This window comes from Argiope bruennichi, chromosome X1 (genome assembly GCF_947563725.1).
Source record: "Argiope bruennichi chromosome X1, qqArgBrue1.1, whole genome shotgun sequence".
Taxonomy (NCBI): domain Eukaryota; kingdom Metazoa; phylum Arthropoda; class Arachnida; order Araneae; family Araneidae; genus Argiope; species Argiope bruennichi.
In genome coordinates, this window is record NC_079162.1 from 14,454,441 (window position 1) to 14,481,452 (window position 27,012).

At 29.0% G+C, this 27,012-nt stretch overlaps 1 protein-coding gene across 5 annotated transcripts in view; it reads right to left on the reverse strand.

Moving 5' to 3' along the window:
- Nucleotides 1–27,012, reverse strand: part of LOC129958537 (teneurin-m-like) — a 416,933-nt gene that overhangs the window by 259,572 nt on the left and 130,349 nt on the right. For all 5 annotated transcript variants that reach the window (XM_056071080.1, XM_056071079.1, XM_056071076.1 and 2 more), the window contains one exon: nucleotides 1,201–1,377. In XM_056071080.1, the coding sequence (XP_055927055.1) occupies nucleotides 1,201–1,366 (166 nt within the window). In that variant the 5' untranslated portion in view covers nucleotides 1,367–1,377. The remainder of the gene's footprint in view (nucleotides 1–1,200; nucleotides 1,378–27,012) is intronic.

The window sequence follows — 27,012 nt, forward strand, 5'->3', positions numbered from 1 at the left end:
TCTGATGCAGATTTACTTGAGTAGAATCAAGAGCTTCGATAGACATAAGATGAAAATCTGCACCTATTTTGTCAGTGTATCTGATAAATTCCAAACCTCGTATCAAACTCTGCAAAATAGCTAATAAGGTGTTGAAAACAGTTGAGATACCAAGAAAAGTAATTGAGAGAAAATGTGCTATAAGCACTTAAGCATGCGTAGTTCTTGCTGTTAACCTGAGGGACGTAAAAGTGCAGAAGATGCTCAAAGCAATCATACAAGTACAGGAGGAGGGGCTCATTCCTATTAGAAGGAGTCACTTCCACATCACCAGCATAATTTCATTGGAAATATGTCCTTCTGTGTCCAAATAAATTATTTTTATGTCTGTACGAGCAGAGGCTCGTATCGATCCGAAGGAAGGGTAATTTCATGAGTTAGCGATAGGAATAGGTTGTCCGTAAAAGCAAACAGATAGTCAATGCCGTTTTAGAAGGTCCAAATGAAAAAAAAATGCTTTGCTAAAGCAACAAACTATGAAGACAAAACTATCAGGCATTGAAAGAAAAACAATATGAATCCAGATAAATAAACACAAAACAGTGACTCCTAAACTGATATCTACGGACAGAGAGAACATGATTGGACTCAGAATGCCAAGGAAATGGCTTCAGTGTCTCAATTCATTGGAATGAGCTTACGACCATACACCCTAAATTTGTCAAACTGCATATTTGAAAAAAACTGTATTTCAGACATTGATTAGGATAATTGCTCATCAGAATAACGTATGAAATTAATTGCATTTATTATGAAAAATGGTCATTACATTATTATTCTATAGAAATTTCAACATAATAATATAATACAACATGTAGGTATAATATTTAATCTTATTGATTGACATATTTACTGTATCAAACAGCCCCAACAAGAGTAACAACATATCTCGTTGTTGGCAACTTTTCACAGTATACATATGTATAACTCTTAATACTTTTGAATAATAGTTATCGAATGGTTTTAAAAAATATGGTATGAATCTTTAATAATTGGAGTAAATTTTAAAGTGCGTTTCCCGAAAGTACTTGTAATACATAATACATTACATAAATGAGAAGTACTTGTAAGTCCAGTACATTATGTGAATGTAGATATATGAAATTCTATTTTTATTCTAGTTTTTCTATTACATTTTGGAACTAAAAGTAATTAAATTACCTGAATCTCCTTTTCTGATATCTTGACTGTTCCTGGATGACTCGTCGTATCGGTAGGTTTCAAGATCGTCGTCATTCTCAGAGGAGCTTCCATAGTCTTTCCATTCGTGACTACGCTGTCTTCGGATTCTCGAATTCAAACGACCTGCTTTACCTGCAGGATCCATGACTTCCTCACCTAAAGGACGAAGATTTTATAAGTGTTATTTTCATTTTTATACGCTTTTATTTATAGGTAATTTTAAAATAGTTTTTCTATACCAGATTGGCAAAAAATGAATTGAATTAATCAATTAGTTGAAAATTTCGTTCTTAAAGTACCAAAATAGTGTATTGTCATCAAAAACGCGAACTTTAAAACTTTAAAAAGACTAACATATTAAAAAACAAAAGTATAGATTACAAAAATATATATTTACAAATATTAAACAAGTCAAATGAAATAGAAAAAGTGTAGAAAATAAAAGTCAAAATCTATATAATTTATTCTATTCTAAAAATTCTAATTCTAAAAACTATTCTAAAAAGAGCATAATTCACATTCAGAGTTTTTTGTAATAATGATATATTCGGTTTTAAATTGTTGAGAAATACCGTATTTTCATTAATAGAGACTGCTTTGTGATGCTGGTATTGTAAATTGTTTCTTATTTTAATATTCTCACTGGCTTCAGAGATGAAATTTGGAAGCCTTCAATTGGTTATTTTGTCATATGACATGATATAAATATATTTTAAGGGAAAGATATTTTTTAAGGGAAAGCAAATGAATAAATAATTAAATTGTTATGCTTAGTGTTCTTCAGTATTTTTGATGTTTACTAGTCAATAAGGTGTCTCCCTTTCGAGTTACTTACTGATTTTTTCCGTCATTCCTGATACTATATTTCTTGAAAATCTTAAAATGAAAATAGTTTTAAATGAATTATTATTTTTAATCAATTTTGTATTCCTTCATTCAAACACAAGTATAAACAAAATTTATTAAAGGCAAAAGAATAAATATTTGTACACATAATTAAGAGTTGCAAAAATTCTATAATAATGCGTCCTTTGTTGCAAAAAATTATTTAAAGTGTTCTGTAGAAATAACTCAAAACGATTTACTAACGAATGTTACTTCTTCCATATAAATAGGGAAAATCAAAATTTATTAATCTCCAGTTTAAATTCATAATTTAGAATTTAAAACGCAACTTAATGAAATGCCCATTAAACAAATCCAAGAAGGATGTGAAAAAATCCGTATGTGGAAAAAAAAAAGTTAAAAATGAGTAAAAACTGTAAACAAGATAAATCGACAAAAATGTTACTAGGATACGAAAGATACGAAAAAATCCACAGTAAATAAAACTAAATACTATTAAAAAACAATGTCCCTTAAATACATGAAGAGGTTCAAAACACAATATGAGTCTCCATATAAAAGAATCAAAAACTGATTAAAAGTATTTCAATCGATATTTCTTGAAATCTACACAATCTATTAAAAGTGTTGGACAGTCAATATGTCCCCACAATGGATAAAAGTAGGAGAACACTGAAAAAAAGCATAAATTTATTTGTATAGCTCATATGTCCAATACGAAGTAGAGTTAAAATTGAGTCACAGTGTACATTATGTTTCGAAATCCCCTATGAAAGATTTTGTTTCAAGACATGTATCAGGGCCCAAATTCCATTTTTCTTGCCAGAGGGGAAAACATGTGTGATTAATATTAGAAGTCGGGGTAAGAATTCCAAAGTTGACATTGTAAGATTTACTACCGACTCATTTCCGTTAATGCCATTGTGAGATAGTTCCCTGAAAATAGAAGACGGAAATCTTTTGAAAGTAAATGTCGTTAGAATTCTCTTTTAAATGGATTTCCGTAGAGAATCCACTTAAAAATTCCAAAAGAATTATGGAATCAATATATAAAGTGGATTTGCAGAAAATCAATGTATTTGAGCAGAAAATAAATAACAGTAATTTCAAAGAACATAGGGTGAAAGAGTGATATTTGTGACTTACTTTGGGATATTTTATACAAATGTTCTGCAAAATTGATTCAAGGATTTAGATCCATTCTTAAACATTTGTTCACATGACTGATAAAATTATTGTTGTTGATTAAAAGATTAAATAAAAACTGAGCTATCAAAGTCTGTGAAGTTCTTAAAAAGATAATGGTATAAGATTCTCAAGATGTTCTTCCATCCGTTACGGATGATCAAAGATGTCATTTGTGTGACATCACGAAAACCATCCCAAGGCAAACAGTGCATGCACCTTCTAAAATAACGAATACATAATGGTCGAACTTGAATTAAGCGATAAATACCCCCATTTATTAATGTATCACATAAAGGATGATGTTCATTTGCCGAAGAGAGGAGTAGTTTTCCTTTTTCTATCTAACAAAAATGACTCGGTGGTAGTGAAGCGTTTTAAATAGGAAGGTCGAACAGAACGATACTTCCATGTTCTATAACAGAGTGAATGGTACTTTTGTTTTTTTGTTTTTGATAAACGTTCTGAACCTCAAAAATTATTGGAAATGACACCTCTTCCTCAAGGAGAAAAGAAATCAAAAATTTGAAATCATGTTAAAATCACCATTAAAATATAATGCTAAATGAAGATGGTTACAAAATTGTACTCTTAGTTTCTGTGATTCGTAAGTTAGCGTTTTATACATATAGAGTCTTCATGGCGATATTTTGGGGGGAAAGCAGGGGAAGGATTCCCTTTAGAGATCTTTCCTTTCAAGGTTACAAATGAGCCAACAGAAAACTCTATGCCTGACAGTTAGTAGGAGACAATCATGATTACAGGCTTGTTCAGGTGCCCTACAAATGTATGACAAGTGGCTTGGGAATTGGTGCTCTTCCGTAAATGTTCGATTTATGAAATTCCCTCCTAATTGTAATTATTAACACAGGAGAATTTAGATGCTAATTGAGCTCTGCGGTCACTTTGGTTGCCGTTGTTTTCGTTTTAGATATTGCAGTCTGTTTCAACACTCGTCAGTTTCTTACTCGTCGTCTTCCGTCTCCTATTTTGCTTTACCGCGCTGTATGTTAGTCACCGTATCTCTAGAAACATCGGAAAGCTGGGATATTTCGGTCACAGTTGCTCCAACTAGTCGGGCTCTTACAATTTGACCTCTTTGTGAGGTCTAACAATACACACTTTGGACAAAAATCCAAAATGCATACTACTTCACTAACGTTACCTTGAAATATCTTTTTACATTAAAAAGACTGGAAGCTAGAATGATATTTTAGTTCTGAAGAAGTGCATTTTTAACTGCCACTTTTATTCGCCATTATTTTGATAACTACCTGTATATTGGAGTGACCAAAATCAGGTATTTCTAGAACAAAGTAAATAAATGTTTATTTGGATCGTTGTAACAGCCCATTGTTGCACTTCTTCATTAATTAATTTTTGTGTTTATACAATAATTCATTTCTAATGTAAGCAAAGACTCAGAAAAATCTGTTTTATATTCCTTGAGTGAATGAAAAATAAATTTTTACAAAGTCTTTAGCACTCTTAGTCATATTTAGTTTAAATATTATTGACACATTTATAATTGAAACAAATAAAGTTCCGCCTTTCTTTGACTAAAATTTAGTAAAATTTTCAATTTTATTAATTCAGATTAATTAACAACGGCATAGAAAGAAATTTAGATCTTCCTGAAAACCCACTGAAATGGTCTTAATTGTATAAAATAATAATATCCAAATCTTTATTACTCGGCCACTTTTAGATGCAAAAGTTTCAAATGTTGGTGAAACTTTTGTGAGTCAACGTTGGTTTCAAATGTTGGAAGACGCAACATGAGAACGAAGGCACGTTTTTGTAGTTGAATAAAAAGAAATTAATTTAAGTCGAGTAGTTTCGATTAAAAATTGAAATCACCGTAAATGAGAAATGAAGGCAAATGAAACTGTTGAAACATTTTTCATACGAAAATCCAGTCAGAATGTAATAAAAATAATATAGTGTCGTTAAAATAGTATAGTATTTTTTGAGATGAGATGTAGTTAATCGAAGTTGATAGACACGACTAAATTAATCTTACGACTTCTGCACTTTTTTCAATGTTATTCTCATGTCAATCAGTGATGATGAAATACATCTTATTAAAACAGGGGGAAACAAAAAATTTTTAACTTTATAAATTGATGATTTAGGTATTAGTAATTGATGAAAAGTTAATGATAGCAGTTAATGGATTTGAAAAAATTTATAGGTGTTGTTCAGATGTTTGACCCCCTACTTTATAATAATCAATTAGGAAATTTATTAAAGTTATAAAAATAGAAATGTTTTTAAAAGAACATTTTTCTTAATGTACTGAAAACTTGAAATGGATCCTTTTTTTGTAGTTCTTTCTCAGAAATATGAAGGTCAAAACAAAACAATGGTTCTGAAAAGGATATTATAAAAAATGCAAATGAAATTACAAAATATCTATTAAAACTTTATGTATGTAAATTCGAATACTTGTTTGTTTGTTTCAAACTTATATAATACCCCACTACTTTCATTCGAACAGATTCGGATGAAAGTCTTAGAAGTATGGAAAGTCTTAGAAGAATAACTTCTTGGAGGAATAACTCTGACATAAAAAATATTCTACAATTTCCCCTAAGAGGAGTGAAATAAGATTTAAATGATTTTATGTTTTTCAGAATATATCATTGGAAAAATTGTGGTTTCATGCTTTGGAAAAATATATATTTTTTAAAATTCACACACACACAAAAATAGTTTTTAAGTGAAATTAGTTTTATCTCCATATAATTTTTCTTTCATTTAGTGTCAGTTTTTAAATTCAATTTCAACAAAAGTTTTTGTTAAAATAGTAAGCGTATATTATTATTTAATCACATTTATCTTTCGTACAATTTTGCAATGTTAAAATTCAGTTGATTTCATCATGTTGATGTTTGCTTTTATTATACCTAACAAAAATAAAAATTCTAATATGTTCGAGCAGTAATTCACGATTAAAAAAATTTTTTTGTAGAATTTTGCGATTTTTTAAAAGTTTTCCGAAATTTTATCTCACATTTTAGCACTTTTAAGATCTTGACTCCCCCAGTTGTCATATCAAATGTAATTTTTTTTTGCTGTTATTCTATTTTGAAATATTTGAATAAAATTTTTATTCCGATATGTTTATCAGTAATATATATTTTATGTAAATTGTTTTACAATGCGTTAATGGGCATTTCCTTTTAATTCTGCATCTTCTAACTACATATTTTTGATTTCTTTTTTATCTCCGTGATATCCAGATATCAGGCACTTTTTTTCTTGTACAGTTTTCTTAACTACAGTTTCTAAATCATCGTGTTCAAAATATAGATAATAAGTTTCAAATATTAGATGGAATATTATCGAAAATTTGAAAATTAAAGCTCACGAAATAAAATGGATATGAACGTGGATCATAAAACCTGCATCAAGCAAACATTTTTTCCGCAAAATATAACTAAAAGCAAGCCAAAAATGTTCTAAAAATATTTATTTGAATATCCGTTCTCATTCTTTCTCATGCACGGTACAGTTCACACAGTGCGCATTACGTAAATTGATAAGTGCTGGAATTCTGTTTTTTATTGTACTTGATATTCAGTTTGCTTAGTTTAGTTATATTAACGTCCGGTTTTGAAACCACACTAGAGCTATTTTGGGATGGATCTCGTAATTTTGAATCGTGGTCAGATGACGAGGCACGCATATATACTTGAGCTAGTGCCTCTTCGCCAGTGGAATGATATTTGCCCCCCCCCCAATGCGCCACATCCGATAACACGACGTAGAGTAGGGTCCTGAAACCAAGAAACCACCAGGCCACAGCAGTTGATATTAAAAAGTTTATGTTATTACATTAAGAATTAAAACAAGGCACTATTATCTAAGTGAAAAGCATCATTAATCTGTTAAAAAGCTGCATGAATCTAGAAACAATGTTTTCCAATGATCAAATTTTAAAGAGAAATCTTTAAGCAGTCTCTATATAAGAGCCAAATTTGAAACTAATAATGTCGGTTATTCGAAAACTTTTGATTAATAATTAATTATGATTGAGGGGATGAATATAAACAATGTACGAAGTAAAAGCATATGCGTTTCTTACTCATACATGTAATAGATTAAAGCTGTGGGTATAGTTAAATATCATGCAGTTAAACATTACATAAATGGAATTCTTTCAGGTTTCTGGTATATCCACGGAAACACAACATTAACAAGTTTCTATTTGCAAGTTGTGTTTTTCGTACTCTGGATATTTCCTCATATATTTTCTTATACAATTTTTTCTGCGCTGTATGTGCAGTTGTATACGAATATCGCATAACATGCGGGCCAGTGCATCTACATTTATACAGATTAAAGATCTTTTTTTTTCCTGTCTAGAAATTTTGCTTTTTCTGTTTAGAAAAGATTCTGCTTTGGAATTCATCTCAATAGGATAAAGAAAGTGTCTGTTTTTAACAACGAGTTGAAAGAAAAGTTCAAAAAGCAGCCTTCCGGCGATGTTCTTTCATCCTAAGAAGGCAAAGGTGCGGATCAAAGCGAAAGCGAGGCTTTTCTTATATAAATATGATTGGTTTTTGACCCGCTCAAAAGGTATCCCCCATAGAGAATTATCGCAAGGCCTGGAAAAGAGATCATGCGCGGTAAAAGATTTATTTTTTATATGACAAAATGTTCCAAAGATATCCTCCTTACGGAGCATTTTGCCCCAATGGAATTGACCAGATCTCTTATCTCTCTCCATAAAAACAGATGCGGTCCAAACCCGACTTGAGGGAAAATAAGAGTCACGTATAAATAAATATTATCCGAGTATTTTCTACAGTGCTTTCAAGAAAATAAGCTTAACATTTATGTTCGAGTTGAAACTTTTGCGAGAACTTTTACTTAGAAAAAGGTCCATTCCATTCCTGTACACAGAAATATGTCTTTCGCCCGGGAGATTCTATTTACATTTCTGTTCCGTATCTTTCTCAGTATTAGATTTTAAACTATTCGGAATGTCTGTATAAAATCTCTCGAAGCTTTGCATTCTTTTCAAACAGAATGCTTTTTTTTCTATGCAGGGAAAGTAAAAAAAAAAGCAAGATTACGAAACCTGGAAAACGCACTTTGTTCTTTCTTTACTCATCTTTTAAAGAAATTGTTGCCAGGAACAATAAATGATGAAATAAAAGTGCATGCTTTCTATAAAAAATTCTGTTATGCCTAAAATTTGAAAAAGCATTAGACAATTTCTTCTGCTCTTGCAATTGAGATGGCATTTTGTCGAGCACTTAACTGACATTTGAGAGAGCCGCTTTGTTTTAAAGCAAGATTCTGAGCACAATCTCGTGAATTCTATTCAAACACTTCATATAGAGGTTTCCAATTCCCTCTGTTGAACATTGCACCATTTTATCCAAGAATTAACCTATTAACTTAATTAAAATACCTAGACAGTATAAAGAAGACTGAACATTTAATTTCAAATGCAAGATCAAAATGTCACTGTCTTATTTACTTTGAAAAACTATAAAGAGTTTTACTTATCATTTTAAAACTGTAAATTAATACTGCGTTAATCTTTACAGGCAGATAAAATAAAATGCAGCTTAACTATTTCATAGATTTAAAGAAACAGCAATCGGATATGACTTTCAAATTCTATGAAGGCCAGTTTCATATTCCATTGAATGTTGAGTAAATTTAGGAGTTTACAAATTACTATTTTTTTATATATTACAAATATATTTTCTATTTATTTTCCATAATTTGATCTTTCCGTTTCTTTTTAGAATAATTTTGCCATCCTAATTGCTTAAAAAATTGTTGACAAACTAGTAATTGGATGAAAACTTTTTAGTAAACAAGAAATAATTAAATCTTCTTTATTGGATAAGAATAACACAAAACTTTAGAATACATGTAATATTACGCATAAAGCATGATTCGTATTTAGCAATGCATGTTTCAAATAGATGACGGATAATTAGTGTTTTCTTGTACAAATTATTTTTTCAACTTACGCATGGTCCATTCGTAAAGTGGTAAGTGCGCGATTGAATAAAACAATCGCACTACCGTGTCAAAAACACAAACATGTACTGGAAAATTTCCATCGTATTTTCAGCAACATTTAAGAACAAGTCAAACGCACAATCAGAAATTTTGAGAGCACACAATTTTTCAAATTTCATACCCAGAAATATACACTGTCCCAAAATGTAGACAAAAGCATAAAATAAAATTCACAGTAAATAAAAAAATGGGATGAAGTTTTTTTCATATGTATATAATTATAAAAATTACATGAAACAAAATTTAGATTTAATTTATTAGAAAAATCAACAAATGTTGAAAGTGTCCAGAAAAATAGAAAACGGAGTGTCCCATAATTATAGACAATATTTATTTTATGGATTATATTTAATATTCAAGAACACAGATACAAATTTTAGTATTTAATCGTCTTTCCATTACCTTTAATAAACTTCAAATATTCAATTTTCCATCAAAAGTACTAGGTTTTGCATTACCTCTGAAGATAGTTCATACCATTCTTGTTCTATCGGGGATTTAAAGCCCTTATTCTAATTATTTTGACGTCCATTTTCATATACTTTTAATGTTAGATATTTCAATACGTTCTTCGTTGGGTGTTTAAGTCCGAACTAACAAATGATCTAATATTTGCTAATAGTCTTGGGGGTTCATTTATTGTAAAAATAATCAAAACTGTTTGTCCATTATATGCAAACCGGCCAACATATTACTGATCCATCGCCTTGATATCTACTAAATAAACTTCTTGGTTCGTTTCTTAAATTATGCCAGTAAAATTTATATCCATTTCAATCAACCATGTACTACTTTTTCTCATTAGTAAATATTGTTGACAGCCACTTATCATCAAAAGACATAATTTATTTTGCCCAGTTTAAATGTCTAGTTTTGTGGTATACTTTTAAGAATGATTTCTTTAACATTCATGCATATTCCACTTTTTCTCGTCATTAAATATTGTTGACAATCGTTTATCATCAAAAGGCATCATTTATTTTGACCAGTTTAAAAGTCCAGTTTTGTGATATATTTTTAAGTATCGGTTCTTTAAAATTTTCATGAAATATATTCCTTTAGATTCCAATATTCTTTATATATTCTTCCAATATATTTTTGACACTCCAAATTTGGATGAAATTTATCGCAATTTTTTTTCTAGATGCCAGTTTAAGAATGATTCTATCACTGCGCATAGATGTTATTCTTTATCTATCAGATCTTTTCTTACCAGACCACCTGCCGCCATTGTGTAAAATTCTGTAAACACTTTTTAAAGATCTTTTTTAAATTTGGGGTATTTCTTTTGGATGATTCCCTTTAAGTTTTAAATCCAAAACTTTGATAGTCTCCTATTTAGAAGCCTTTTTATCTTTAGGAATTTTGTCGAACTTATAAAAACATCGATTTGTTAGTCAGAAACAAACAGAAAGATTATGCCAAACCAATAAAAGTCAGAAAAGCAGGCAAAAAATACATTAAAAAATGTAAACAATTGTCTGCTGAAAAAATATTTGAATTATACTTCTAAGTAAAGTCAAATGATGTCTATATTTAAGGGACAGGCAATTTTTAATTTTTTAAAAACTTTTACACAGTTTTACTATTTTCCAATATTTTTCTACAAAACACCTGAACGAATCAATTAAAAACTAAATCTGAATCATTTCTAAAAATACACGAAATGTCTTTTATTATGGTATTTGATTTGTACCTATATTTTTGGAACAGAGTATAACTAACAATAGAAACTAAAATTAGATAATTATTTTGTCTTATTTTTATTAGGTACAAAATGTATTTCCGAATGAAACTCGACCTGAATAATAAACTAATTTATATATCAATAGAATTTGAAGAACTAAATGCATATGAACGGTTCTCTGTCATGCCGGTAGAGCCATTTGTGAATAGAAGGAATTAAAATATAAATAATGAATTTATTAATGAAAAGAATCTCTAAAGAAAGTTTCAGTATAAGACTTTCATACGACCATTTCCTACCACTGATACCCTTAGTAAGAGTTGCCAAGGCTTAGGATTCAGGTAAGAATGGAAATGTCTTCCATTAACTGGACACAATTTCTAGTCATCCTTTTTTTGAATTTACAATGAAATTTAGTTTCTACAATGAATCAGGCAATTAAAATGCTTTGCTTCAGCAATTAAATGACGGAAATTCAACTAAATAATTTGAAAGAGGTAAAAAAATATTTTGATTACAATCAAATTTTATCCAACTAAACAGAAGATTTATTTTTAATGTAGAATTGCCAAATTAAGTATGGTTCTGAAGAGGATTTTTAGCTTTCAAAATTTGACACTGAACAATCACATAGAATGATGTTTTAAAACTTTAAAATGTATTACGATTTTAGTCACGCTGCAACAACTAAATCAGACAAAAGATACAGAAATTGGATATTTTACATTTATAAATTTAAAATTTATATAAACAGTGTGAACATAATATTTGAACAAGTTTTTACGAAACTCAGTTCGAATTTACGCAATAAATCAGCCTTTATTTCGAATAACATAATGCCCTCAGTAAATATCAATTTTGTCTATATTGTTGGATTAGAACAGTATATTATTCATTAGAATTTCTAAACCTCATTAAATTTTTTGCTTAATTAGACAGAAGATGCCACCATTTGTATTAAGAATATGTCAGCGTATTATTTAATTAAAAACACATTCATTAATTTCACAATTTTTATACTGAATTATAACATCTACATGACTTAATCTTAATTTTTATATGACTTAATTTAAAACATGGAAATTCAAATTACCAGTGATTCAAGGACAGACTGTTAGTGTTAAAGAAATTTAGAATCAATTATTAAAAATTATACAGGCCTAAAAGAATAATTAATAATTTAATGACATTGAATGCAAGACAAAAAAAAAGTAATTTTAAGCCAAGAGAAATCGAAGTAAATATATTATTTATTCCTAAGGTAGTAGTGATATGGTGCTATTATTATTCAACACAGAATCTATACCCAGATAATCTGTATTTGGAGGCAATGACTTCATGTTCTTGGAAGAAAAAATCCAACCATTCATTTTCCTTCATAAATTTGAGAATAAAATTTTGCTTTTTTTTATATTCACAAATTATAATTTTCTTTGGCGTAAAAAAACTCTTGGATTATAAAATGGATAACTGCTATTTGTAAAGATTTCTCAGTCATCGTGAAAGTTAGTTTAGTCAATTATTAATTCTTATTTGTTCAAAAATTTTATATCGTTCTCAATTATAAAAAAGAATTTTGTTTAGCTCATAGACAGCTGTCATAAAACTACAGGCGGATGTTCGTTATTCCACATCAAATTATCACTTATGAAGTCTCAGTGACTCATTATTCTAGAATCGATCACCCTGATAAAGAAGTACCCTATTGATACTGCTAAAATCACACTGTTCTAGATATGGAAATAAGCGCATAATTTTTTTTAATTTTTTTATTATTATTATTCTTTCCTCATTATTTTATTGTACATATTAAATTTTACAGTTAATGAAATAGTTGAGAATAATTCATGGTCTTATTAATTTATGATTATTCCGAAATAAATTCTGACTGAAAAATAAATGCTTGAAATCAACATGTTATTAAATTTTCATTCTCAGTCGAGATAAAAGGAAAAAAAGCTTTTCTTTTGCTCAGTACTCTTTATTCAACTACCATCGAAAAGTAATGAAATTATTTGCATTTGACGAGTAAATATAACAATTAAAACTTACATAATTCGCTGTTGTATGCAAATCTGCCGTGTTTTTAAGTAAAAAGCTGTTCATTTCTGAAAGTAATTACTAATTTAATTGTCTGTCTTGCTTTAAATTTGATCTTTAATTAATTGTAGCTTCAGTTTTCCTTTCAAGCATAAGAATTATTTATTATTCATGAGAACGTTGCGTCTGGATTCTCTGATACAAGTTTTTCCCAATGAATTGAAACAATCTGATTGAGAAGAACTTTCCAATTATATGTTTTAAAATATCTATTATCTTTTCTTAAACACCTAACATTTTATCTACTTCCCAAACAAAGTCTAAAATGATGGAGCAATGAAATCTTACTTCAAATTACATTACAAAGTTAAATCTTTTGAAAAACTCCTTAAAATAAAAATAGTATTTTTTTTAAAAAAATTGTAGCTTTATATTCCTGTTTATTACTTTGAACAAAATCCTTTTCAGAACGATTGTGATTATTCAGTTTAGGACAGTCGATCCTAAGGAGTAAGGATTCAAATCTGAGAATTTTGGGAAACGATTTTTCAAACTGCTTTGTTTTATACATTTATATGAATTAAAAACAATAACTATCTGAATATCTTGCAGCTTATATGTATTTCGTAATACAAAAAACATCATGGATGAAGAAGGGAAATGGAAGCTTCAAAATTCTGCTTCTTATTTTGATCAGAAAGATTACAAATTCGTTGCCAACAGGAAGTACTATTGATCACTAGAGACGGTTTTGAAAGCCCGACCTCTGGTAATGACATTTTTCAACTAGAAACGTCTCTCCTCTTCAGAATTCTCTCCTTCTTGTTTCCGCAAAAATAACTCTTTTTAAAGTTGTTTAGAATTGTTATTTTCCCCTCATTGTTAACCTATAAATTGCAAAGAAAAATCTACATTAGATTTAACAGTATCTGCAATCGAGGAATTCGCAGAACTCACGATATAGATAAATTTTTACCATAAAATTATTTAAGAAGGAAGTTTTAAAAACTGATTTTTATTAGTTTACTATAAAGTAGAAAATTTTTATTAAAAATATGGAGGTCAAAAACAAGCTGTGAAAGCAAGAGAATTGCTCTAAAATTCAGAATTCTAACCATTTTTACGAAAAAGTTTCAATTTTCAATGAATCTATAGGAAGTTTCTAATTCATGATAGTCTCTGTGGCTCAGTTCCCTTATATATTGTTTTCAGAGCCTCGTACTTTTTCATGATTTATCTTCACTTCCGATATTTCTGATAAAAATTGGCTTTTTCTCTACTATACGATTAATAAAGGCAAGTTCAAACAACTTTTTCTCCGCATTTAATCTTCAACATGTATTTCACAATCTATTATTATGAATATAATGAACTTGTAATAAATTTTTCTCACTTTTAAAGCCAGATGGCACTTTTGATGTAGATTCAAAATTTAAATCAAATATGCCGATCATTAGCTTTTGAGAATATTAAAATATTATTTTTTTATTGAAACTATAGGAGCATAAAAAGCTTCAAAACTTTAGTATATCGGGAAGTTAGAAAAAAATTGATTACAACTTAACATGTATACAAACATGAAATATGCCAAGTTAAAAAAAGGAGTAAAGACAAACATTTATTTCAATTTCTAAAGACCAAAGTAATCTGTTTTTGTGAATAAAAATATGAATTTCAGATTTTTTAAAATAATTGGCTCTGTTAGTAAATGCCATGATGAACAAAACAGATTTGTATAGAACATTAGTAACATGTGAGTCAATAGATATCAGCAATTCTATACGTTTTTATTTGACAGATTTTGGAAAAATAAATCGTCAATATATTTTCTCTAAGCAAAAATTATATATTAAAAAGTTTCCTTTTAATCTGAAATAATTTACAATGAAATACGCCTTTACTTTTTTATTTATCATTTTCTTTCCGAGAACACAGTTTCTCAAATGATTATCCTACTTTTTATACTATTTTAATTTTTAAGAAAGTGAAAGAGTTTTTCACTCATTATTTGTAAAGGATGCAGAAATAAACTTTTTCTTCGAGAAACTTCAGAAAAGAAGTGAACTTTAACTTTTTCTTCGAAGTGAATATTTCACACCACTTTCTTTTCCCCTAATCAGTCCCCTGTAGACTCCGTAGGTCTGAAAATCTCAAATCGGCATATATGGTAGTCAGTGGAGAATTTATGACTTCCTCACCTCAGAGAAAATTTCGCCTGATTTATTTTTCTTTAAAAGGATAAACAAAGGACCACGAAGCAAAAAATTTGAGTTCGAATGCGTTGAAGGTGATATGCGAGCATGTCTTTTCCATGTATAACAAGTCCACTTAGAGTGTCTACCTAGCATTTCCGACCCATCATTGCTATGTGATTCCCAGTCTTCTAGATGTAATCTATCGCTCCTAGAAAATGCAATACTGGTACTGAGACTTTCTATATAATAGCTTTAAAACAATTTCTGTTAGATTTGTACATTTATTATATTAAAATGTAACAAGAATATCTTTCATATGACTTAAGATATATGCCTGAGTTAAAACTGATTTTCAGTCAACATTTATATTAAAAACTTATTGCTTTATTTGTAAGCTCATACTTTCAAGTATCCAAATTTACTTTTTATTTTATTTCTACGACACCGAGAAAGAAAATTAACGCCTTTTATGTAAATATAATAGGCTGAAAACGGAAGTATAAGTTCTTTTAAAAGTTAACCGGTAGTGGAACAATTAAGAAGGAATTTTCCGTATTTTCAACCATATAAATATATACTTGTCTTAATGTTTGCTTATCATAATGATCTAAGTCCCTTAATTATTTTTAATGAATATATATTTCTTTTTAATTCTTAAACATATTAGTCTGGGAGGGACGGGAAAGCTGACAAAAAATTATATTGATAAACTATTGTAGGATAGTCAAACGAAGCAACACAAAGAAATTCTCTGTACTGGAAACTTTCTTTCAAATATTTTTTTTCTAAAACTCTCAATCAGTGCATCGGCAGAGAGCACTGATAGTTGGTGGAGATATCAACGGGTATTTGCCAATGGTATGAAATTCAAAGTGAATCTAAAAGGTTGCCAAAAATCATTATGAATATATTAAAACTTTCATATATAACGTGAATGGTGTTTATCTGAGAACGCAATACAGAATGCAAACGAAAGTGAATTAGAAAACTTAGATATTGAGTGAAAAAATGACATTTATACAATTTAACAAAACATTTAGTCGATATAAAACTATATTTTCAATCTTAAAACTGCTATTGGGTGTATTGTTTTTAATCTGGAGCGAGTGAACGATTCGAAGCATCCCTTAATTACCTGTAATAAAGTTTCTAAGAAATGATCGATTGTCAATTTATGGCACCAGTACATTGTTATTAGTGGAAAAAAATGGATTAAAAATATACTTACTATACTTAAGAGGAGAAAGAGGGTAAAATGCGCCAAATGCATAGGAAATTTTAAGAGAATTGCTGCTTTATTTTATATTTAAAGTTTTTTTATACTTTAAATGTGTTTTTCACAAAATTGATTATTTCACAGAATTACCATACACGTAACATGATTTTTTAAACTTTCTACTGTCCTATAAATTTCAAATTTGGTACGTAGATTTTATATATTCTTCTCTGGTGAATGTATTGAATAATTCCAATTGCATCAAAAGTTTGAATTTTATAACGCGTTATTGCATTGAAAATTGTGCAACTATTGGGAAAATTCTATATTATTCACTTCAAAAATATATAATAAATGATATATAAATAAAATAATATGTAAATAAAAATAATTCATAAATATATAAAAAATAATTCATAAATATATAAATAAAAATAATTCATAAATATATAAATAAAAATAATTCATAAATATATAAATAAAAATAATTCAAAAATATATAAATAATAATAGCCTGCTGCCATTATAATCATCCTGGCAGCAAGATATTATAATACCTATTCTTAAACCAGGCAAACATCCCATGCAACTACCCCCTGATTGCACTGTTTTTGCAAAATCCTTGAGAAGATGGTCAACAAGGTTTAATATATTACTTGGAAACTAACACTTTTTTAGTCCCTATCACAGGGGTGTTCTACAGTTGCTAATTTGTCCGCCTTGGAGACAGAAATTCGAAATTCATACCGTAGCTATTTTTTTCGATATAGAGAAAGCTGACGATCGTGCTTGGAGGTTCGGCATTTTTCGCGATCTCTATGATTGTAATCTCCGTGGCAATTTACCCATATTCATTCAGAATTTTTTAAAACTCAGAAAATTTAGATTAAGAATTGGAGACCAACTATCAGAATTTATTCATGAAGAAAGTGTGCCTCAGGGCAGTGTTCTTAGTGTAATGCTCTTTGCTTTAAAAATCTATGGTATTTTACTATAATTTCCGCTTTATGTCAAAGACTTCCTCTACATTGTTGACCTATACATATCTAGTATAGGGGATGATATTGCTTTTATGGAACGGCAAGTCAGAACTGTTATTTTTAGTTTATTAGCCTCCACCTATAGCCACCATTTTCCTACTGAAAATACCTTTCCAACTTCCTTTTAAAGAAATTTCCAAGGGAAAAAAAATGGTACAGTCAAGTGAAATTTTCGTCCCTGTAACTATAACTATGGGATTCAGAACAATTTTTTCATTTCCTTCTATAACTTATGCCATATAATACTTGAATTCAAAATTTTATTCCATTCTGTAGAATGGTATACTATCTAATATGTCATATATCAGAAAAGTTAACCACTAATTAATTTTAAACTACTCTGCATCACAGAGTTTTCAGTGCATTCCGTATAGAAGGATGTATTCACTCTTAAACACTTCATCTGATACTACTTTGTATGTAACGATGATCCTTAAATGAATGCAGAGAACGAGTGAAAGAATTTTTAAATTTCCTTCTCGTTATCTCACGTTTTCTTATTTCAATTATTACTTGATATCGCTGTTGTATATTTACAGCTCAATTGGCATTTGAACATAGTACCATGAAAGTTGGGATATATCCGTTAGCCATCCCAGTCTTCTTCGTTCAATTTCTTTTCTTTCTTTCAAACAATATTGTTTTCAATCCTGTTTATTGATTACTTTAATTAAAATTCTTTTTTGAATGAAAGCTTTAAATATCTATGCACGGATGCTTGCAGAAATACGCAACTTGAATATAAACTATAAAAGCATTTATTCAAAGTATTTTTTCTCTTTAAGAAACGACTCGAAATGAGTGTGATGAGGATGCATTGAAATTTTATAGCGAAGCTTTTAGAAAGGATGCTTGTCAATCATTTTCTCCACTACGATTTTTCATGTTCAGTTTATTCTATTCTTCTACCTCCTGAATGTAGATAGTCCGGTGAAAATAGCGGAAATTCAGCTAAGCGAGTGTATTACACATCATCTGGCTCAGAATAATTTTTCAAAATGCTTCAATGACTAGTTTTCATAATCATTCTCTGCAATGTATACAAATGGAGCGAAATTTCTGTTTCAACTGAGACATAAATAGAATGTAAATTCATTATGGACCTGAATGCTTGCTAAAAAGATTTTGATAAGTCTAGAACCGCAACATTGATATAAATATTTTACAGATCTTAGGGTGAATCACATAAATGGACGAAGATCTCCATTTCAAACCAGTTCATCTCTAATGCATGTGAATAGTAACACCTATTTTGATTCCCTCTTTTCTTTGCATTGCATGAGAATACATTTCTTTGCATGAGAATACAAAGCAAATAGGGAACAATTTGCTTTTTATTCAATTGAAAAGTTATTTGCAATATAATTTTTTGTATAATAAAAAAATTTAAATACTCATTGAACCGAAATAAAAGTTTGAACAGTATTGCTTCATAATTCCTTTCATACAATCAGTGATAATCTATCAAACATAATAATTGCCTTAATCCAAAATTTTCGCTTTTTATGCCTATCGTATTCGCGCACTTTAATTTTCGACTGAGATTTACTAAAATAGAATGACGAACTTTTAAATAGTTCTTGAAAATATTTGTCAAATTTGAACTGCTATAGTAGGAATACTAAGTTCTTTAAATGTACAAGTAAGCAAAAAATATTTTAATTTTTAAAACGTCAAATGAATTTCGAAAATTGTCGAAACCTAACGAATCTATATTTTTTATTTGAAATCATGCATAGGTGAATATCAGAATAGATTCAAATAAAAGCTTTCTGCATCTTCATTTATATGTGATTTCCCATTTTACGCATGTTTATTTGACTTGACTTATTTCATGTTTGTGAATTAAAGATGGAAAACTGTCATCAATTGTTCACTCACTATCTGACAATCTCGAATTCTAAAATTCTGTGTTGATAATTAAGTATAAGTGAATTCTGAGAATTAATCCTGAAAGTAGAGCAATAAGCCAGGTTCAAAGAGTGAAAGCTTCCTTAAGAATGAAAAAATAATAGGCGCGTTATAAAATTTGGAATGGACGACAAAAATGACTTAAAAGATTCTAGCTTTGAAGATTTTTAATTAGAAAAATTATTTTGTACTCTGGAGTTCACTGATAAAAGCGCTTTTTCAGAGAGTGTTCTAGTTTTTATTATTTTTTATTGCTGTATATAAGCAAACAGCATTAAAATTTGTCTGTTTCAATTCAAATATCTTTCAAAGTCTTTCCAGAATAGAAAGGTCCAATCAGGATAAGGCTCCGAGAAAGAATTGGTTATTTGAGATTCTATAAACATTATATTCTAATAATGTGAAGAACTATAATCAAGAATTCTAAGTAACAATGATAGTTCTTATTTTTATTTCAGTGGTTTTGTTTTAAAATATAGCGTATACTTCTAACCATTTGCTTGTGATACATAGTTATACAAAAATGTACGAAAAAAATGAATTTAATGCTTACAAATTTTATCTCTAAAACAAGATGTAGCTTGAAAAATCTTTTGCCCTGGTATTAGCTTTCAGTAAAATAAATTGATGGAAAATACAAAATAAGAAAGCTTCTGCAACTCGATATAAAGTTCACATTAAAATTCGTACCTAGTAAATGAGAATGAATTTAAATTCATAAGGAGTTTGTTAGCATCCTAAGAAAATGATTTTGTTTACTGGTTGTCTTCTTTAAGATTAAAAACGAAGTAAAGCAACTAGAAAAAATTTATGATTAATCTCGAAGATTTTGCATCAAGGGTTTTCAAATTATTACCCAATTTATTCCTAAGATTTTTTTTGTTCAATTTAGAAAGCATCTTTTAAAATCAAATTTACTGAATATATTTAAAATAGTAATAAATATATTATTTCATTATTGTTTTCTGTTTATAAAATTTATTTTCATTTTACCATTGCGTTTCCAACAGTTTTGTTTTTAAGAAAATAAAAGAGGAACATTTTTATCTTCTGCGAAAATTAGCTTTACAGTATATTGTTCAGTTTCATAAGATGAAAATAAGGAAAATCGAGAAATGAAAAGCAATTTTTTTCTCAACTCGGATAGAAGTACTTTAAAAAATACTACGAAAAGGTGTCAAATCGATCGACATTTTCAAGCAATCTCTCTAACTTGAAGTCCCACCCCTTCGAAAAAATTTCCTTCTGTGAAATAATATGAAAAAGAAAAAAGAAATAAATAAACAGAAAAATATCGAGCTGTTTCGATTCACAGGAACCTGTACTGAAGAGAAAACAATCAATTTTTTTCTTCTTTTGCAACCGTCTTACTAAGCTATAAAAATTGAGAGAAGTCGCTATGGTATCGGCAGCAATTGTGCATCGCTACCTCAAGAATGTTCCAAAAACATAAAATGCTTATTTCTTTTTCCTTGAAATGTCCATCCTCATATATTAAGATTTGGGTTAATCGATCGAGAGTCTAAAAAACACATTTTGGGAAAATGGTGGAAATATTATATTTGCGATCTTATGCAAAATTATTGAATTTTATCAAATTCTAAGAAATTTACTTATTAACAATAAGTGGATACATATCAAAAGATAGATTTTGTATTCAATTTTTATATCAGATTCATTTCATTTTCTTTCCATAAACTCAAGATGGAAAATATGAAACTGAATATGTAGTCTTCTTAAATTAAAATTTTACTGCCATATCATGTTTTGGAAGCAAACGATCAGTTATAAGAGATACAGAGGATTTTTTTTTCATAAATATCATAATGTGTAGGGAAGAACACTCCTGTTATTTTCGAAATATCATTCATTTTATTTGCAAATCATTTATAAGGTTTAATGGCTCAGAGGTCAAAACTGCTGACATCCTGTGTTGGAAAAATAAACGTGACTATATTTAGTGAAAAGTTTATGCTTAGGTGGCAAATAGAGTTGATTATTAATTCTTTTGCATCGAATTACTGAGGATTTAAAAAAAGTAAAAATTTAAATGGGTACACTTTTTATAAAGCTCAAATTCAGAGAGAAATTGATTGAGAATACTTTTTCAACAATTGTCTTATAAATGTTGTGTTATATATATATATATTTAAATTTTTCAAAATTTAGCAAGATGATCCAAATTAAACTGTGGGTTTTTAGACCTCTTTGTAAGGAAAACCATTCCGCCAATTTTCCCAGATTTCATTTTGATTTAATTTTGAATATAGTTATGATTTCTGAAAAGAAAAAAATCATATTTCTGCAGTTACGAGAAGGAATGTCGTTGTGGAGCAGGCAATTTTCATGGTTCTTAGCATACATAATAACCATCAAACGACCATTTAACCACTACCATGCACTTTCTGCTCTCCGCTCCACTACTGCAATGGCAACTTCCTCAAGTCGAGTTGATTTGCCGATTCTTCCGGATCTGACGGTGGAGTTTCTGGTCTCATTTTTTGAAAACTTGTAATTGCCAAAGAGCTTGTACGAAAATTTTTTGCTTGCCAATGTACTTTAAGTGCGGAAGGAGCATTATTGTTTAGGTAAGAAAACAAGTAACTAAAGCTTAACAATTAACGGGTGATCAGATATATCAGCTTCATGATGAATCCCTCAATTGGTTAAAAAATGCTGCATACATATGCAGAAGATATTGCGCAAGTTAATAAATATTTAAATTACAGCTCCATTTCCTCTCCCAGAGTTGAAAATATCAACTAAATATTATTTCAGAAATCGAAACCACTTAGACAGGAGTTGCATTTATACGAAATATAGATTAAAATGCTCTAGTAATTTTCCTAACAGAGATGTGTAATTTGAATCATCCTATACTTTAAATATCTTGCAATTTCTGTAATCCTTAAAAGAAGGCTTCAATGACAATTCTCCGGTTCCAGTGATATTTCAAATTACAAATTGAATTTAAATTGATAAGCCACTGATTTCAATTTAACATGCATTAAGCATTAATCAAGTTAACTTGTTGAGTAGGAACAGAACCTTATTACAGTATGCAATTTTAGAAATAAACAGCATTTGAAGAACCTTTATTAAACTTATTATTTTTGATTTGATTATACATATAATTCATGGAATAAAATGGAATATTAAAATCGATTGTTTACTACCAGTCGTCTTAAAATCAATACTTAGTTAAATTTATAGAAATAATAAAATTGATAGTTAATTCTATATATTTTTAAATATTTTTATTATGAATAAAAAGCAATATACAACATTTGAAAATATCTAGAAGCATAAGAAATTATCGATTATAAAATTTTTCTAATATGAATTTAGTCAATTAAAATAAAATTGTAATAACTTTTACTTTTGATAAAAAAATACGAACTTTCTTATTGTTCTATGAAATAAATAAGAACTAATTTTTTTTTATAAAATTGGTAAAGGATGTGCAATTAAGGATTATATGGATTTTGAAATGACCAATGATTATTTATTTAGATTAGCAAATGGCTTCTCAAACGTGTTGCAATTTCTCAAAGAACTTCATATCTTTAGTGACTTTTGTAAGACGTTAATAGTATCTAATAAGCCAATAATGACTTTAATAACATGTTTCGGAAACATTGGAATATTTTTGACGCAGCAAAAAAAAAAAGATATTTAAAGAACATCTAACTGAGATTAATTTTGCTATTTCTTTTGCTTTTCCCTCTTTTTCTGTTACATCATTCTTCAATTCAGCATAGATGAGTGTTCTGGATGATAGTATTATTTTATGATATTTTCAGAATTTGACTATCAGTTGATCGTTAATTTAATTATTTTTTTCTTACGTTGGAACTGCAAGATAGTGAATTTGAGAAAAATTGATTCCAAATTATAAATTTATCATTAAAAAGAAGAAAATAAAAAATTCTAATGAAAGCATATTTTTAAAACTGCTTGCATTCTGTTTATCTCTATGAAATCTTTTTATTAAAATAGATTAAAAAAAACCAAATTAATTGATTTTTTTTCTTATGTTAAAATAATGCTTCTTGATTTATTTGCATTCAGTTTAATCATAAATTTAGAGATGACATCAGTTGTCAGATCACTTAAAATAAGTTCCAAATGTTTGAAATGAATATCTTTAAAGTAATGAATTAATTAAATTATTTCACCCTCTTTAAAATAATCAAGGCTGAATAATATTCAATTAAATCGTAAGAAACTTCATAAAATAGAATTAAATACTGAAATGAAATAGTTAATTTTTGCTTCAAACAGAGAAAGCATAAATAAATCTCTGTTATTATATTCTAAACGCTAATTTTATAATTTCAGCCCTTATTTTGTATCAGAAGGTATATCCGAATTTCTAACATTTTAAATTAATCAAAAACAACTTTTTATATTCAAGATCGAAGAGAAAAAAAATCTACAAAAATGTCATCACAAACTTAAAAATCAGCAACACCTAAAGGGAAGAAAAAAGAAGCTTGAAAATTACCCACCTCAATTTGGAAGGTTCCCAAAAGAATATTTTTTTTTTAAAGAAACGACACCTGTTAGATTCGATATTTTTAATTTTCCACATCATTGCCTCCAACGCGAGTACTTAAAAATTCTTGAATCCACTTATTTGATACTTATCGTTTTTTGACCGATCGATTGAAATTCGATTTGCGTTTTTCTCAGTCCATTAATCATTTCCTTCCAACTGGACACTATATCGATCTTTCCTGCGACAATCGATGGGTGGATTCGAGTTAGAGAACAACTACATGAATGGCCTGCTCTAGGAAATGTGATGTCACTAACATGTGATTTTGACAAAACACAGAATGTTAGAACGAGAATCACTTCCATTCTGTTTTTCAATTAATTTATCACACTTTTGAAATAGTTTGATCTCATCTTTATGTATTTTTTTGTGTAAAATATTACTGTTTATAAAACAGAATTTATTGTTGCACAGAATTTTTTGAATAAAAATATTCACAGAATATTTTATGTAAAAATAAAACTTAGTTCTAATTCAATATAAAAATTATGAGCTTTACAGGCCCTTTGAATGAATTGCTTCATTAAATATGAAAATAAAAGAATATATTGCCAATGTTTACAATATCTAAATTTGAGATAATGTTTATTTCCCTGTTTCTGAAGAAATAATCGAAAGGAAACTGCTTATGAAACAAATTTAGATTGCTTACTTTGAGGTATAGAATAAATTTCATAGGAATTTGTTATTTCTGAAACAGAAAAAAATTAAGTTATTAAATAGAATATTCATTTCAAAATCAACTCAAGAAATTCTGATATTATATTTTCACTACATTACCTGACAGAGAAAATGCCAACCATAAAATAATTATTTGAAATAGATGTTTAACAATAGTTTCATTTTTTATGCCAACAATTACAATCGAACTCTTAAATACACCAATGTTGTGACTCTTGTCAGACCTATACATTTTTGAAGAAGTCGTCATTCAAAATACAAGATCCAGAATCATGTTCTGTGAACTGTGATCTCGGAGTCGTTAATGTCCCACAAACTATCTTTATTTGGCGAGTGGAGAAACTTACTCCTAGTCATGAATTTTCAAATCCCCGAACTATCCGAAATTGGGCATATGAAAAAACCGCTCACGGACATTAATATACACATAAGATGTGTCAGGCAATGTTTGGTCGGGTATTATTTTGATGAAAAATGCAGTTTGACTTGTAATAAAATTACATAAGAGCGCTTCAGAAACATAGCACTTCAGAACAGCACTTCAGAAACATAGATGCATGTTGACAATACACCCGTAATGAATACTAGGCATGAAGAGTTATTAATTCCATCGAAATCAGACTTATTTGTGAAGAAACACTTATTTAAGACTTATCAGACTTATTTGTGATGAAGATAATAGAATATTTTGAAGGGAAATTCATCACCTTCATTTCGATGCCAAATTTTGAACGACTACTTGGAAAAAGTATGCGAGGTAATGTCTGCTATAGAAAGCAATTCTTTCGTACCTACTTAAAAATATTCGGCATCAATATTGGCGACGAATGGGAATATAGTGGGACTGAGGTTCCGCTGTCTTCGGTCTCCACACGCATTCCATTCGAATAGAGAAGGCAAAACCAGAATTTGAGTCACTTGGTAGAACAACGGTCTTGAATATTCTTTGTACAATATTGTGCAATTCCCTAAAAGTATTTTAGCTTAGGTTGTGCTCTTTATATTTGGGTAAAGAAAACTTTCAGGAATCATCTGTCAAGAGAAAGTTCAAGAATCTTGTGATTTGCACGATCCTACTGGGCACTGCTGATAAGACTCCATTTCAAGCTTTTTCGATAGAAGTTCGCTGCTGACAGAAGTTTTTTAAGTAGTTAGTGAAAACCTTTCCTATACACCGCAAAATACATCTGATTTTGCATCGTCCCTTGAATAAGAAATAAGTTAACATCTAACGCAGTGATTTGTGCACTCTGCCATCTGTCCCTCTTAGGGTTTTTGCATATTACCTTCCTAAGTTCTCAGCACCAAAAATCAACCGTTTTAGAATCCATCAAGTGTTCCATCTCGATGCTGCAGAAGAACTCAGCAACAGTAAGTAGTTCTGAAGAAAAATAAATTTATTCGCATACTGGTACTGACTGCAATGACATCGTGAAGACCTTATTTTGTTGCCCTGTCTCTCATACATCAGACTTGTAATTGCCCTGTCGAATAGTGTTTAAACGTTTATATTCCCATGTTAAACCTTTAATTTGCTTCTAATATGATCATCCTTTTTATAATTTGTAAGTGTACGCCTTAAATATTCATATAAAAATGCTCCATGATGAATCAGTCCTTAAAATTAAGGTTGAAATCGATCATGTTATTTCTCAAGAATAGAAAAGCATATTTTTATTCTTGATTTTTTTATTTAAATTTTTGGCAAGAAAAAAAAAGTTTTAATAAAATTAGCTTTTCATTAAAACTTTATGAATGTTTCTAGTATCAATAAACCTCAAGAACTTAATTCATTCAAAATATATCTCTTTCCATATTTACATCTAAACAATAATGGAATAAATAAGATTATCAATCTAATTAATTCTTTAAAAAAAAATTTCTGAAACATGCATTTTTAAGTTCTTAGAATAAAATTTTTCGATGTTATTTTGAAGGGAATAGGATTTAAAATAATTTTGAATTTAATGAAAGATTAACAGAATTGAATTTTTAGTTTGCGCTCTCTAATTTTTTGCTCTCCGAAGCGACGGATCTTTCGTAATAACGAATGACAGAATCAGATTAATTTAAAATAAAACTAAAATGTCTTATTGTAAAAGAAAAAGAAATGTCACTACTATCGATTTCAGGTGACCATTCAAGTAATTGTTTCTTTTGCGAAAACAAAACTTTCGAAGGTTCACTTTGTTTCTTTACTTTGTTTATTTTATTTTACTATTTCTTTGTCTTTTGTTTTGTAACTCTACAATTCAGTTATGATCCACTCCAAAAACTTTCGAAATAAATACATTGCCTTATCTGATTTTCTTGTCAGAAAAAAAAAATGTTTCATTTTCTTACAAACTCCACAGTTTCCCCATTTCAGGTATTACTTT